Source organism: Gossypium hirsutum, chromosome D11, assembly GCF_007990345.1.
Source record: "Gossypium hirsutum isolate 1008001.06 chromosome D11, Gossypium_hirsutum_v2.1, whole genome shotgun sequence".
NCBI classification, from domain to species: Eukaryota; Viridiplantae; Streptophyta; class Magnoliopsida; order Malvales; family Malvaceae; genus Gossypium; species Gossypium hirsutum.
The window spans coordinates 8,229,502-8,243,866 of record NC_053447.1 but is presented as its reverse complement, the minus strand read 5'-3'; the positions used below and the strand labels follow the sequence as shown (position 1 = coordinate 8,243,866).

Genomic DNA, 14,365 nt, shown 5'->3' with positions numbered 1-14,365 from the left:
TTCCCCAAACCCTCTGGGTCCCTTGAAAAGAAGCTTAACGTTGACGTTAATACATATATGACATAAGAAGAAGAATTATAGAAATAGATGTTCTGACAGATTATTTAGTAAAATATATTAATTTCAAGGTAAATTTAATTGATTTTACAGCATCTCTAGATGCTAAGAACGTACATACATTTAAAATAAAATCTATAGTAATTAAGGCCTAATTTAAGAATGTTTATCAAAAATAATATTTTTGTTGGGAAGAAGCTAAAATTTTTAACTTCTAGAAAAAGTATTTTTGAGTTAATATTTGACTTGAGAAAAATATTTTTTTCTCTCAAAAAATAGTTTGTTTAAAAATATTTTTGTTCCAAACATACCTAAACCACCCCATGGTTCACCGACAACTAACAAATACACATTTTTGTTGAAATAATTTGATATCCTATCTATTTCCATAAAATTTATTCTCTTTTATATATTTAGAGGAAAAAAATACTGCTAGAATACTCAAAAAGAAAAAAGAATACTTTGGACTTAAGACGACTTTTGTTATTCAAAACTTCAAAACAAGATGATTTGTGTGTTATTCATTGTTATATATTTATATGAATTTTAATTTGTTAGTTTATATTATATCAATTTTTATCTATTCTCGTACGTTTTAGTTGTTAATACTTAAAACAAGAAGGAATCTAGTGTGAAGCGCGTCCTTTCTTTTTGATGTTTTAGATTTGGTTCTAACTCTAAGCTGATTTATATGGCAATTAGTAGTTAGATTTTTCCACTTTGGCGTCTTGTAATTTGGGGGGACCACCATTGTGGACCATGAACAATAGTGGAGTGAAGTTAAAGTAAAACAAACAAAACCCACCCTTCAACAAAAGTCTGTGCAAATGGTTGATTTTAAAATATGTAATAAGTTGTGTAATTTTTAAAATTTTAAAATTTATATTTTATTTTTTTGTTAAATTTTTTGTTCTGATATTTTTTTAAATTAAAAAAATACTCACCCAGTGGCCATGCAATTAATAATAATAATTTTGTAATTAACTTGAATTTAATAAAAGAAAATTAACAGTGTTAATAGTTGAACTTGAATTGTGAAATCTGAAAAAAAAAAACTAAATTCCATGAAATAAAAGTATAAAGACTAAATTCTTTGAAATTAAATCAGTTATTTTGATTAACATTAAATCGATTCGGTTAGTTTAAGTAAGATTTATATCAATCGATTAAATTTAGAAGTGATGGATTAAACTACAAAAACAAACCGTATCAATCCACAAAAGGAGATTGCTCTCCTCACTCTACCAACAATCTCATTGATTCGAAGGGCCCTTTTGGATAGGTGGTGCGTTTACTTGCAATTAGTGTAAAAACAACAGTGACAGTGAAAATTAGATACTATAACAATATTGTAACGTGAAAAAAAAATACTAAACACATCACACTGAAAATAAACATTCAAATGAAGCTAGAGCAAGCGAGTGCTTTTTATGTCGCTTCAGTTGAATTTGCCCATTATGTAGACCTCTTGGACAGATTATTGGGCCTATCCCCATCCCTACGAGCCCATAAAAGATTACAAGTTAACAAAAATAACCTTGCAATTGTTTATGGAGGAGAGACATTAAAAAATTCCAACCTTGTGTAAGTAAAACCCTGGGTAGGGTTCCTCTTCCTATAAGCAAATAAATAAAATTTGATTAATTTAAATAACCTACTTTGATATCATGAATAGAGAGGGATAAGAGAATTTCAGAACGTACCCACATAGACATTAATTTGAAAATTGCCATGGAAACTCTCCTCTTAGACTAGCTTACTTTACATTTAAAAAAAAAAACCTAAATTACTGAAATAATTTTATAAATATCTTATTTTTATTTTTTTATAAAAGAAGAGAACCTAGTACGGACTAGTCAATTGATCTATAAAACTGAAAATTTAGTTCAGCAACATGAAGAATAGCCGATTGAATCATGTCTGTGGACTCCTCAAGAAATTGCAGGCCTACAAAGCATCTTTTAGAGACTTCACCATAATATCAGCCGCCATATTTGCTGTGCGAGGAATATGCTGGAGTCTGACAGTCCATCGTCTAGCTAGCAGTTGTCGCTGTTAGGCTTTTGAATCATATTAACAGTTTCCAAGCTATCACTTTTCACTATCAATTGGGTAAATCCTTGCTGCCATGCGATGTCTAAGCCATCCATTACCACTCATAGTTCCGAGTGCAGCACCGAACAAATGCCAATGTTCTACAAAGCAAGTCACCCATTAATAGAGACGATCAATGATCAATATATGAAGTCTGCAAAAATTATACAAGTTTTCACTCTCTTAACAATAGCAGCAAAAGGAAGATTCACATTAATAGAGACGATCTGATATGAAATAAAGGCTACTTAATTTGGGACTGGAATTTACATATATACAGGATTCCGTATAACGACAATGGGACACATTATGATGGAAATAAACCTTCCATAAAATTCCAAGCCAATTGAATGAGCTGATAAGACGGTGACTAGCACCTTCTAGTCCAAAAACCAATAAGCAACAACCAACAATCAACCATGCCATGATAGCAACTATTGAAATGAGATGAAGCATTAAGAATGGCTAAAAGAGTAGGTACAGCAGTAAGACTTGCAAACTGTTCTACCATAGAGTTATTAGATAAAAGAAAGGCAGTACTGCATCTGATCTCAACAATAGAATCTTCCACCATTGAATCCTCACCCTCGACCATCTCACCTCAGCCAGGTAATTTTTTTTGAAAACCCTAATCTATTAAATCTATATCTATCTATCTATATGTATGTAAACTGAAAACGGCTCGAATGAGTTGATGTTTTAATGCGTTTTGCAGAGTTGGGCACTGTGCAGGAAACAACGTAATTGGGTTGAATCCTGCAATGAAAAGGTGAGTTTTTGAGACATCAGAAATTTTGGATTCTTGAATGCTCGCTGCTTTTTCGTCAATGAGAAACATTGAGTAATAATAGAAACTGTAAGGAAATTTAGCAAAAATAGCGATAAGAGAAGGAGATGATGCATAGCTCTTATACTTGGGAGTTGTCATTTGGTTTGTAAGTGGGAGAGAATTGGTTGATACTTCCTGTCTTTGCCGAGCAAGTTAGACATGTTCGTGTAAGGGCTAATTCGTTAGCCTTGCAATATTTGCACGTTGGAGGTTGAAAAAGAAGCAAAAACAGATTCAACAAAGATGGAAAAGGAAAACTAGACGACTGAGGGTATTCGGAAAGTAATGGGGAGAAGGAAAATGAGGAAAATATATTGATTTCCTGTCATTTAATTTATTTTCGTTTTCATTTTTTTTCATGAAAAACAAGATTTATAATTAAATATAAAAATTTTAATTAAGTTATATTTTGATATAAAAAATAATTTATATTAATAAATAATCCAAATTGTTTATAGTCGAATTATAATGAATCATTGTTGGTTCGATTATAAATTGCAATATTTAATACGCCATTAAAAATTTTAGCACTCAAGTTAATTGAGGATTTTTCACTCGGTAATCCTCAAGAGTCGTGAATATTGATCATTTTTTCTCATTTGTCCAATTTACCGTCGACTTTCTCAGATCCTTGCATTCTTGGCATCATGTTTTTTTGTCAGTATTCATCTAATCTTCAAAGTCCTCTTCATTCACTGGTTGGATATTTTTCGCTACTAGCTAGCAATTGTTTTATCATCGTCGACGCATCAATTCACCACCCCCATCTTTAAGTATGTCACGGCATATTTCTTTGATGTGATGATAACACCTACAATTAAAATACATGTTAGGTAGAGTTTTGTTGCAAAAGTAAACAAATTTATTATGACATCAACTCCATAAAAAAGGTTTTTTATTACATATTTGTTGTTAAAAATAATTTTAATTATAAGCCAAAATCACATTTAAAAGAGAAGAGATACATAAGCGGATGGCAGTGGGTAGAATATTTTTAGTTTTTTAAAATTTGATATTTTTTTATGGAAACATACTAAAATTTATATAATACGAAAATAAACCACGGTTTAAAACTCATAACAAATAAAAACTAAACAGAGCGACCCTTAAAAACAGACTAAACTTGTTGTCTAAAACAAATACCTACCATTATCCCAGGCATAGTATCTTGATCCCTCGATATTTCAAAGACCTACATTGAAAGCACCAGAGCCACTTTTCCCAAAGTCCTCTTCTTTGCTAAGAACTAAAACTTTCCTTTGGGACATGAACCGATCCCCAACGAGAAAACCGAATACCAAGCCTCAGATCCACCTCACCAAAGCTCTCCGATTTCTTTGCGACCCCCCATCAACTCCTCAGCGATTGTCTATAGCAGCCTGCCATTCCACCGTCGCTTAGGGTTTCTCAACTGCGTTCACCCCTGACGGTCATTTTCAACCGCTTATGCTACAAAATTTGGCACTCTTCCTAATAGATAAGTAATCATCTCCCTTCTTAAACCTTCTATAGTCAAACAATGCGTCAGTTTGTTGCCCATTCATGATATGTGCTTAAATTCACATTTTTTAAAGCTTAAGCTTAAAATTTATTTTGAAAATTGAATATATGTATTAAATACTAGAATTATTATATGAATTTTAATTAATCAAATTAATCGTTTGATATGCATTCACTAATATCAACAATTAGTAAGTACATTATTTTTAAAATAAAATTTTAAAAAGTAAAGTAAATAAGATAGCCTGATTTCTAAATGTAAATTCATTATTTGTAAAAATAAAATAGATTAGAATATTTATTATTTGAATCAAAATAATTCATCGATAAAACTAAAATAAATTGTGATAATAAATATTCAGAAATCAATATCCACATTAATTTATAACTTATATACAAATAATAATAATTAAAATATCGAATTCATAAAAAAGTAAATATAAGTAAATAGTTTTTTAGAAGGCATAATAATTTATATGGTCTTCTAATTTTATAAAAAAAACTATTTTAGTTCTCCAATTAATTTTGTCTTTTTAGTTTTTTAACTTGTAATTTTTGTTAAATTACTTCGAAATGAATGAAAAAATTAACGTTTTTTAACTTTACTGACGTTGTATACATGTGGATTGCCACGTGGATGACACGTCAATGTTTAATTAATTTTTAATTTTAAAAAATTTAAGAAAATATATATACAAAATATTTTTAAAAATTAAAAATTATTAAAATTATTTATAAATTTGATAACAATTATTTTTAAAAAATATTTTTAAAATTTTAAAAAATTAATTAAATGTTAATGTGTCATTTATATAGCAATTCATATGTATATCATATTAGTAAAATTAACAAATTTAATTTTTCTATTTATTTTAAAGTGATTTGATAAAAATATAAATTCATTTAATAAAAAATAAAAAATTAAATGGAAGATTAAAATATTTTTTTTGGTAAAATTAGAGATAAATTTTTATGAAAAAGTTATGTAGATGCCATTTTCTATCTAGGGACTGGGGGCTGTGGCTTTGTATCGTGAATGCGACTATGCGCACGCAATGGACGAAGTTCAACTCTGCACGCAAACTACATCACTTCTTCCTACCATTTCCCTTCTGTACGGATAACGAGAAGATTTATCTTAGGCGACGTTATTTTACCTACTACTGCCGGTAACCCTATCCTTTCCACTTTATAGCAGTGACCTTTTCCTCCGGTCTCATAATCCTTTTGATTTCCCTTTACGAAGACTCTCGAGATCTATAAAAGTTCACCCAGATTCCCATATTCACTTCTCGAAACAGTTAATTCATCGTTTCTGTCTCCGATTGATCTGGTGCTCCTACCTTTTAGATCTCTCCCTGTAAGTTTTGCTCTCAAGTCTTTTAAGTTTTCGTCTTCCTTCTTCTTTTTTTCTCTTTTATCCTTTTAAAATTGACAAAATCAGAATTATCAATTATTGATCTGATCATCTTTCTATTATCTGTTGACGGTGATTAGTCTTCTCTTGTTGTTGTTTTTTATATTAATTTTTTTATACTTTTGATGTTTAATCATTTCTTGTAATCATCGCATGGCTATGCTACGGTTGATACGGTTTTCTGATCTCTTTTTCCTTTGATTAATTTCTCATGTATAGTTGGATATCTACATGATTCATTAAGTAAGTCGATTTTGTTAGATTGATTTGAATTGTTGGTTGGGACTTGATATGGATTTGGTGGAACTTATTCAATGGTTTTCTTTTAACAGGCAGATGGAAAAAAAATCCTGGAACTGTTAAGGTTTATTTAATAAGTATATATAACATGGTATTGATGTTTCCCTGAATCTATTGACCTGCTTGTTGGAAAATTTCACGGATGCGATTATTATTAATAATTTATTAAAAAAATTGGCCTGTCATGGTGGTTTCAGTAAATTTTCTTGTGTGAGGGAAAGATAAATTTGGCAAGTACTTTGTATTCTCTTTGATTGAGGAAAATAGATCACTTAAAATGTTATTTTCATATTATTTCTCTGTCAAACTTGGTATGTTCATGTTGATAAACATGAAATTGCTTTGAGTTCTTTTAATTTTGTTAATTTGTGGTTTTATAGTTTTATTCGGTTGCTATTTCATGGTTGACTGCTTTTACTATTATCTTCCTCTAAGCTCCCGCTCTCTTTCTCAATAAGGAAAACAAGTTTATGGAATCCTTTATTTTTGTTTTCATTGTTTGTTAAAGTAATTAATATGATGCCTATGAACTCTAGGAAGCATTAAATCTTGAGAATGGATGATAATGGTGAAAAAGAGGAAAATATCCCACGTGGGATTGAATGGGAAGTTGTGTCCTTAACTGCATCTGCATATGCTGCCGCTCCTGGTCCAAAAGAAGTTGAAACAAAGGATGATAACAAGGGTGATCCATATGAAGTAGGGGAAGCAGAAACTTCTCATGCTTTATTCATGTCTGGTCACTTTGTCTTCCCCCCTAGCGAGCATGAGAATTTGCCATTGGAACCCGAGAATAGTAGTGAACGTGTAGGCAAGGACGTGGTCCATGAATTAGGTGTTGTAGAAGAAGGTGGTAGATCTAGGACAAAGGAAGAAGAAGAAGATTGGTCTTTGAGAGGGTTGAATGTGCATGAAGAATTTTCAGGTATGCAATTTTTTGATAAAAAACATGGTACAGAGTTTGATGAAGGAACAACACTGCAAGGACTGGATTTGATTGACAAGGGCCAGAGTTTGTATAGTGCTGCGACATTTGGTTCTTTCCATGGTGAGGAAGCACTTGGTGGAACAACCACCTTTGGTGAGGATGCCACTGTTTCTGAACTTATTGAAGCTTCTGAGCAAGGCTTAGGTTTTCCTTCAGATATCCCTCAGTCCCCAAAGCCTCAAGATGATAAATGTGATGCCTCTGATCTCCCATGCGAAGCTTGGTGGAAGAGAAGAGCAGTTTCATTGTATGTTCATGCAAAAGAGACAAATGCATTTTGGTCCGTTTTCATTGCTGCAGCTGTGATGGGCCTTGTGATTCTTGGGCAGCGTTGGCAACAAGAGAGGTGGCAGGCATTGCAACTTAAGTGGCAGCTCAGCATCAACAACGAGGTATATTTATTGATTGCTAATTGATGTATATTTTTACTTTCCTTTGTATTTGTGTCAAATAAATACCCGAACATGCGTACGAGGATATGACCTTCTAAAGACCCATGAAATACATGGACAAACTTAGAAAATATTAAATATACCTGTTTCGGGTAAGTACCTGCATCCAACACTCACACTTGAGCCTGAATAACATAGCTGTCAAGTATTTACTTTCGTGAAGAGCCTCCAAATAGATGGTTGTGTACAGAGGCAAAGCTAAGGGGGCTGGCATGGGTCTTGGCTCCCCCTAAAAATGAAAAATTTTATTTTAGTCCCTCTAAAAATAATAAAATTGCAAATTAGTTTGTGGTAAAATTGCACTTTGGCCCCCCTTAAATTTGAAAAAAAATTCTATTTAGTCCCATCAAAATTAATGAAATTATAGATTAATACATGTAAAATTACATTTGAATCTTAAAAATTTTATAATTCAGTTCTGACCCTCCTAAAAAAATTTCTAGCAAAACCCTTGGTTGTGTAACCTTTTGTAGAAGGAAAGGCTATTGCTTGGGTAGACGAGATAGTGAGAAACAAAAGAAAAGTTAAGAAAGAAAATAAGATCCTACTATTTTTTCTGTTCTTTGCTGTATGTTAATATTAATTGGTTTAGAAAAGATATGCTTGCCAACTGTTTATTCTACAATATCGAAGTTTATGAGGCTTGTTAACTGTTTATTCTAAAATTGAATTCTTGGAAGTTGGAATAGCTGTTTGTTGTAGGCGGCTGTCTTAGAGCTAAACTGTTATAGTATTGTGCATATTGAGTGTGCTTCTTAATTTTCTTTCCCTTTGCTTCGTCCCTCTTCTCTTTCTCTCATCTGTGATTGACTTGACTGTGCCTTTGGGATATTTTTGACCTTGCTTTTTCATCTTTTGGGTTTTTGACAGAAGACTGGTAGGGTGCTCGATTCCATATATCGTCTTAAAGAAGTCATCGTTGGTGGCCACTGTCGAGGTTCTTTTGTGAGGGGCACCTTCCCTGGTGACAGCTAAAAGTTGTGATGATGATGATGAAAAAGCGTAGTAAGAGAGAAATGAGATGGAGATTGATTTGGGTGTTAATGTGTTGGTTTGCTGTTTGATTAACTTATTTGTCTTAATCTCTCATGATAAGCTACATAGCTGCTGCATGTTGAAAAAGTATGCAATTTATGTTTATATTGTTACCATTGTCTGCGATTAAAAAAGCTATGTTAGGTCTTGCTTCTCACGTTTAGTTACCACTGGAATTATTATCTGCTAATCTCATATTGGGAAGTTGGCAATACGCCCCCACTTGAGGACTCCCCTTTGGTCATTTCCTCTATGATTTGATGTATCATTTTACCTGCCATGAAAGCTAGAAAATATTAGACAAAAAAAAAAAAGCTAGTAAAAAAGCTACACTTTTATAGATTTTCATATTCTTGATGTGTTTCTAATAAATAAGCAAAAGAAGATAATATTCAGTTTTTCAGCCATGATTAGTATTTTGGTACTATTTATAGTGCCAATAATTTCATACCTTCATTAATAATGTTGTTCAGTTGTATTTCCCATTTAATTATATTGTCAGATTCAAAACCTGAATTCTTTTCTCTTAAATCAAGGTATGCTTCAATTCAGACACTAATTTCTTTTAAGATTACTCTTCCTAATAATAATGTTTTTAATGATTGAACGTTTACTATTGCACTCAATACATGTCCTGTACAAAGAGAAGTTTCCTGTACTTGGGTGTTTGTTGGCAGAAAGACGGGGAGGATGGAAAAGAGGAAGTTTGATTTTGGTCGAATTAGGTTAGGTCCGCTCAATGCACGCCCCATAATAAATTAACTAGGTTTAATCGGTGTAATAACTTAATTTAGGTAAAAAAATATTTCTTAAAATTTTATATAAATATTAAATGAAATTTTAGTTGAAATAATAAATTTTTTAAAATTCATGATGTAAATATCATTATGCAATTTTTTTTATTAATTTTATATAAAAATGTGAAAAAAGGTACACTTATAATAATATAATTTGACTTATAAAAAGCATGATTTTATTAATCATTTCACAATTAAGTTGGTACGTGGTTGACTTGTAACGCCAATTTAATAAAAGATTTTAAAAATAGTATATGAAAGTATAGATATGGATTCTAGTTTGTATTGTTCGGATTTGAATAAAAAATTCTAATTTGGATTTCTCTAAACTGTAGGATGATATTGGTTCGGTTTGGTCAAGTTTTTTTTATAATTTTTGAACCATTCATCGTAATTCGATTTAGGTCGGTTCGGTTTTTAGTTTTTCTATATTAAATTCTTATTTTGATTTTTAAGACTTATTTTGATAAAATGAGTTGTGTTTTATGGTTTTTTTAATATTATTTAATAAAAATTAAGATTTTTCATAAATATTTATAAAAAATATAAAATTTCAAGAACTTTTAAATTATGGTATCTATTTTAAATATAAAATAGTTATTTTTATAGCATAAAAAATAAATTGCTTATATATTAAATAAAAAACAGAATCCAATTGTATCGGGGGTAACTGTGTTTTTTGAACTTACATTTCATAAATCATCCAAATACCGCCGATTTTTTTGCTTAGCCATGACTAAACTAGTACAAGATATTATTTATTAATGAAATATGACATTATCTAAAATTGTTAGATTATATGATAAATCTATGTTATTATTTAAGTGTCTTATTAAGTTGATGTCATCCTCAACCAGATCACCAACTCAATTAGGAAATTAAGAAAATGTCCTTCTGTAATTAAAATAAGGAATATTGTTTGAGGGTATTTTAGTCTTTTCACTTAAAAACAATAAAAATATGCATATGGTAGGATTTGAACCCATGCTAATTGCATTAATAAAACATTTAATTCATAATTTAACTAAAGCTTTTCATTGATATTTTTATTACATTTTAATTTTGTTATGCACACTTCATTACTTTCATCGGTTGTATATATTACATTAATAATATGTTTGATTGAGTTGATGCCATAAGTTAACTCGGTACTGACTCAAGATTGACGACAATACCATAATAAAAAAATTAATCTAATTTTTTCATTTTAATAACGTACATATTTAATATGTTATTATTAATTAGTTTCAAACTATACGTTTTATTATTTATTTATGTGATTTTTAAACAAATATTTATATTCTAAATTTATGGTTTTCACAAACATACGCGTTGTGATAGTATTTCTAGTATTAATTAATTTATTAACTTTTAAGAAATAATATGAATATTTAAATTGGGTTTGGGGTAAAATTTCAAAATACTTGTAGCAAGATGCCAAGATCCAGTTCTGTCTGTTGGGCAGGTGTAATTTGAGCCATTACATCACTAGCTGGGCCTGACATGGGCTGGCCTGCCTGCACTTGTCCTCACCAAATTTAAGCAACTTCTCTTTAACCCTCAGTGGCAGTTGTGGCGGGAAAAGTTATTTTTCACAATTTATTTTATTCTTCCTAACACCAAAATCCCAAACCCACTCATTTTAGGGTTCTAAATTCCCCACGGATTATTGAGTTTGGTCGCTTATCTTCCATTTGGCAAATTTGATTCTCTTAATCAGGTATTTCTCTTTTTCTATTTTTTTCCATTTCTTTTTTCTGCTTCTGTATCTCTCATTTGTTTGGTTGTCGACAAAAAGTAGAATTAAAAAAACAAAAAGGAATGCATTGATGACTGATTAGAGAAAAAACTAAGTAGTACTTTCTTTTGCTTGGCTGGAAATTTGTTTTCTCTATCTTCTTAAAATTGTCCGGATTTCCACTTCTTTATCGGTACAGAATGAAGCGTTTATTTGATTTCCCTTTAGTGTTGAACTGCTATTTCTCTGCTGCTGCTTTTTATTTATTTATCATTCTTATGTAGCAAGTACTGTTTTCAGTCTGATTTCTTAAAATGGTTTTTTCTTTTAATGTTATCAGTGAATTGTTTCTTTAAATGCAAATTAATGGCTACGGAGGAAAGCCCACAAGTTACACGAAGAGCAACTAGATCTTACTCTGCTTCCAACACTGCCATTGAATCAACAAACCCCCCTGAATCCTACAAACCGACAATCAATGACCTTGGATTCAGACAGCAACCCCTTAGGTTGGAGGATCTCTTTTCTTCTTTCCCCGGTCGACGTTCTCAAATTCTAGAGCTTTTACGCCTTTTGGGTCCCTTGAATTCCCCCATGTTTCCTATTTTGGTCTATGGTGGCCCTTCTACTGGGAAAACCAGTGTTACTCTCCAGGTTTTCAGGCATCTAAATCGCCCTTTCATCTATTCCAGTTGCATTACATGTTACAGTCCAAGGATCTTGTTTGAGTCCATCTTGAACCAGTTGTTTCATAGGAAGGACTCAGGTCATAGTTATTCTAGCTTAAAACGTTGTGAGAGGCCATCTGATTTTGTTAATTATCTTCGTGAAGCATTGGAGAATGTGATTACTAATCTCAAGGGGAATTCAGGGAAAGTGAGTTCTAAGATGAGTGGACGGCCTGATGGAACAATGGTTTACTTGGTTTTTGATAATTTGGAGTGCGTTCGAGATTGGGATAAAAGTTCTACCATATTACCCTTTTTATTCAACCTTAATGATATTTTAAAGATGCCCGAGGTCGGTTTGATCTTTATTAGCAATACCTCACCCGATACATATTACTTAAATATTGGTTATGCGGAGCCAATCCCTCTTTATTTTCCGGACTACACAGAAGATGATCTTCGTCATATTTTTATGGCAAATCAAACCAACAGCAGATTGTATGCCTCCTTTCTTGAGTAAGTACTAAGTACCAAGACCAGAAGCCAACGAACGCTTCTTTTGTGTGTGTCAACTAATGAATCTCTTTCTTCTTTTATGTCACCCAGTGTCGTGCTAAGGCCTTTCTGTAGAGTTACCAGACAAGTAGACGAATTGGCTGCAGCATTTTCTTCATTATTTAAAAAGTATTCTGAACCCTTAAGTGACAAGGAAGTTGCACCCAATGAAGAAATGAAGAGAAGGTTGTTTAGTCATATTCGGCCACACATTGCTTCTGCTTTGAATGAAACTTTCCAGGTTCGATCTCAGCCACTCCTCAAAGCTGAAACCAACCAGGAGACAAAGAAAACTAATAGTTCAAGGATGCCGGGAGTTCGAGAAGACTTTGATAAGATAGATTTTCACATGTCTACTTCTGCAAAGTATCTTCTTATTTCAGCGTTCCTTGCTTCAAGAAACCCTGCTACTCTTGATGCATCATTATTTGATTCAACTGGGGTTTCTGATAGTCACAAACGAAAGAGGAAGTAAGCACAACAATAACTTTTGTTTTACGAATATACTTCTAGGCCATGGAGCTACAATTGACTATATTGGAAACAACTAGTATGGTAATGGGCTAATGGCATATAGCTGTTAATTAGAGCTCCCTTATTATTCTGGAATGAGTTTCTTCAACTCTTCTATTGGACATGCTTTTTTGTTTTATATGCCTGTTATGTGGAAACTGCAGTTGTGCTTACTGGAAAAACTTCAAGTACAGTCCAAGAGCCTGCCATAATCTTACTCTTGAATATATGGTATAGTATTAACTGATTTAGTCATGTTTGCACAGCTAATTGAATGAAATGGCATTGTGTTATATGAGCTGCTTCTAATTTTGTATAGAAATTTCCTTTTATTGGTGCTGGTCCGGCTCTTAATTGTTAGTACATATAAGTGATCTTTTATAACCTGATGATTCAAAATTGCTTTGATTTCTAAATATCTTTCTTAGATGCTCCATGTTGTCTAAGAACTAATAATCTCATTAAACTTTTTGTATGCATCTTTTTTTACTTATAAATATAAACTAAATCTTGACCGAATGCTTTTTGTATAGGGCATCTGAAAAATCAATGGATCAAAAGGAAATGGCAGAGCAAGAATTGCTTATGAAAGGGCCTGGAACATTTCCATTGGAGAGGTTATTAGCCATATTTCAGTGTATAACATCTTTAGCAGAAGATTCCCTTGATGAAGAAGAAAGTCATGAGCTAACAGTTGAGGGAGGTAGTAGAGGACTCATGTCTGATGTACTATTGCAACTGTCCAGTCTATGCAATGCTAATTTTATTATTAAAGGAGGAAGCTGCCCATTGGAGGGGTCAACTCGATATCGCACTGCAGTAAGTGAAGATTTAGCTTTGAAGGTAATGTCTTCAACATCTATCTTGTAATTTTCGTGAATTTTCTTTATCTAACATTGTTTGGTTGTTTAGTCCCTTTACGTATGTGATTATACTGTCTGTGTATATATAAACCATATTGTATTCCCAACTGTATACAGGTCGCAAGGAGCCTTAAGTTCCCTTTATCAAAATACTTATACAGAAGATGATTGATGCTTCATCATCAAATTTTTCCTTGTCAACTGGTTACAGAGGATCATCAGGAAATTGGAAGATGATAATTCTTGTTTACTGTGGCGTTGGGATCTGTTGTATGTTAATCATAAGTTTGTTAACCTAACGTAATGGACACAGAATATATGAAAGAACCGACAATCATAGTCCATTATCCATGGTAGTCCGAACTTGTAAAGGCACTTGCAGGGGAATACTGTTTAGCGTCTTAGTCGATAACTGTATCTTGTTGTTAGGTTTCTACAAATATCTTAATGAACATTCATTTAGAAATTTAAGATGCAGATTCTTGTCTTTAACATTGCTTGACTTGTGGTTATGGTTGTCGTAAGGTTCTTAAGCCCCCAAGCATATATGAAAACCTCT

The 14,365-nt window shown here is 32.1% G+C and overlaps 2 protein-coding genes and 1 long non-coding RNA gene across 4 annotated transcripts; 2 read left to right on the top strand and 1 right to left on the bottom strand.

The window, feature by feature from the left end:
• Positions 1–1,739: 1,739 nt before the first annotated feature.
• On the bottom strand, positions 1,740–3,376 carry LOC121223699 (uncharacterized). Its single transcript, XR_005921025.1, has 2 exons — positions 3,066–3,376; positions 1,740–2,907 (listed from the first exon to the last, which is right to left on the bottom strand). It is a non-coding gene; the product is annotated as an uncharacterized lncRNA (long non-coding RNA).
• A 723-nt stretch (positions 3,377–4,099) lies between these two features.
• Positions 4,100–8,902, top strand: LOC107911577 (ATG8-interacting protein 1). 2 transcript variants are annotated; one of them, XM_016839424.2, is made up of 4 exons: positions 4,100–4,461; positions 5,488–5,840; positions 6,734–7,577; positions 8,508–8,902. In XM_016839424.2, exons 3-4 carry the CDS (start codon positions 6,753–6,755, stop codon positions 8,610–8,612), a joined length of 930 nt encoding a protein of 309 aa, XP_016694913.1. In that variant the 5' UTR covers positions 4,100–4,461; positions 5,488–5,840; positions 6,734–6,752; the 3' UTR covers positions 8,613–8,902. The 2 variants fall into 2 exon arrangements, with proteins under 2 accessions (XP_016694913.1, XP_016694914.1); XM_016839425.2 differs by having other exon boundaries at positions 4,182–4,461; positions 8,511–8,902.
• A 2,125-nt stretch (positions 8,903–11,027) lies between these two features.
• LOC107911576 (origin of replication complex subunit 5) lies at positions 11,028–14,283 on the top strand. Its single transcript, XM_016839423.2, has 5 exons — positions 11,028–11,189; positions 11,548–12,391; positions 12,482–12,901; positions 13,477–13,786; positions 13,924–14,283. The coding sequence occupies exons 2-5, from the start codon at positions 11,574–11,576 to the stop codon at positions 13,972–13,974; spliced, it is 1,599 nt and encodes a 532-aa protein (XP_016694912.1). The 5' UTR covers positions 11,028–11,189; positions 11,548–11,573; the 3' UTR covers positions 13,975–14,283.
• Positions 14,284–14,365: the final 82 nt, after the last annotated feature.

Excerpts from the sequence above, each read along its gene's own strand:
- LOC107911577 (XM_016839424.2), top strand. The coding sequence starts at position 6,753 with ATGGATGATAATGGTGAAAAAGAGGAAAATATCCCACGTGGGATTGAA. Across the intron at positions 7,578-8,507 it reads AGCTCAGCATCAACAACGAG|AAGACTGGTAGGGTGCTCGA; the intron begins GTATATTTATTG and ends GGTTTTTGACAG.
- LOC107911576 (XM_016839423.2), top strand. The coding sequence starts at position 11,574 with ATGGCTACGGAGGAAAGCCCACAAGTTACACGAAGAGCAACTAGATCT. Across the intron at positions 12,392-12,481 it reads TTGTATGCCTCCTTTCTTGA|TGTCGTGCTAAGGCCTTTCT; the intron begins GTAAGTACTAAG and ends TATGTCACCCAG. Across the intron at positions 12,902-13,476 it reads AGTCACAAACGAAAGAGGAA|GGCATCTGAAAAATCAATGG; the intron begins GTAAGCACAACA and ends CTTTTTGTATAG.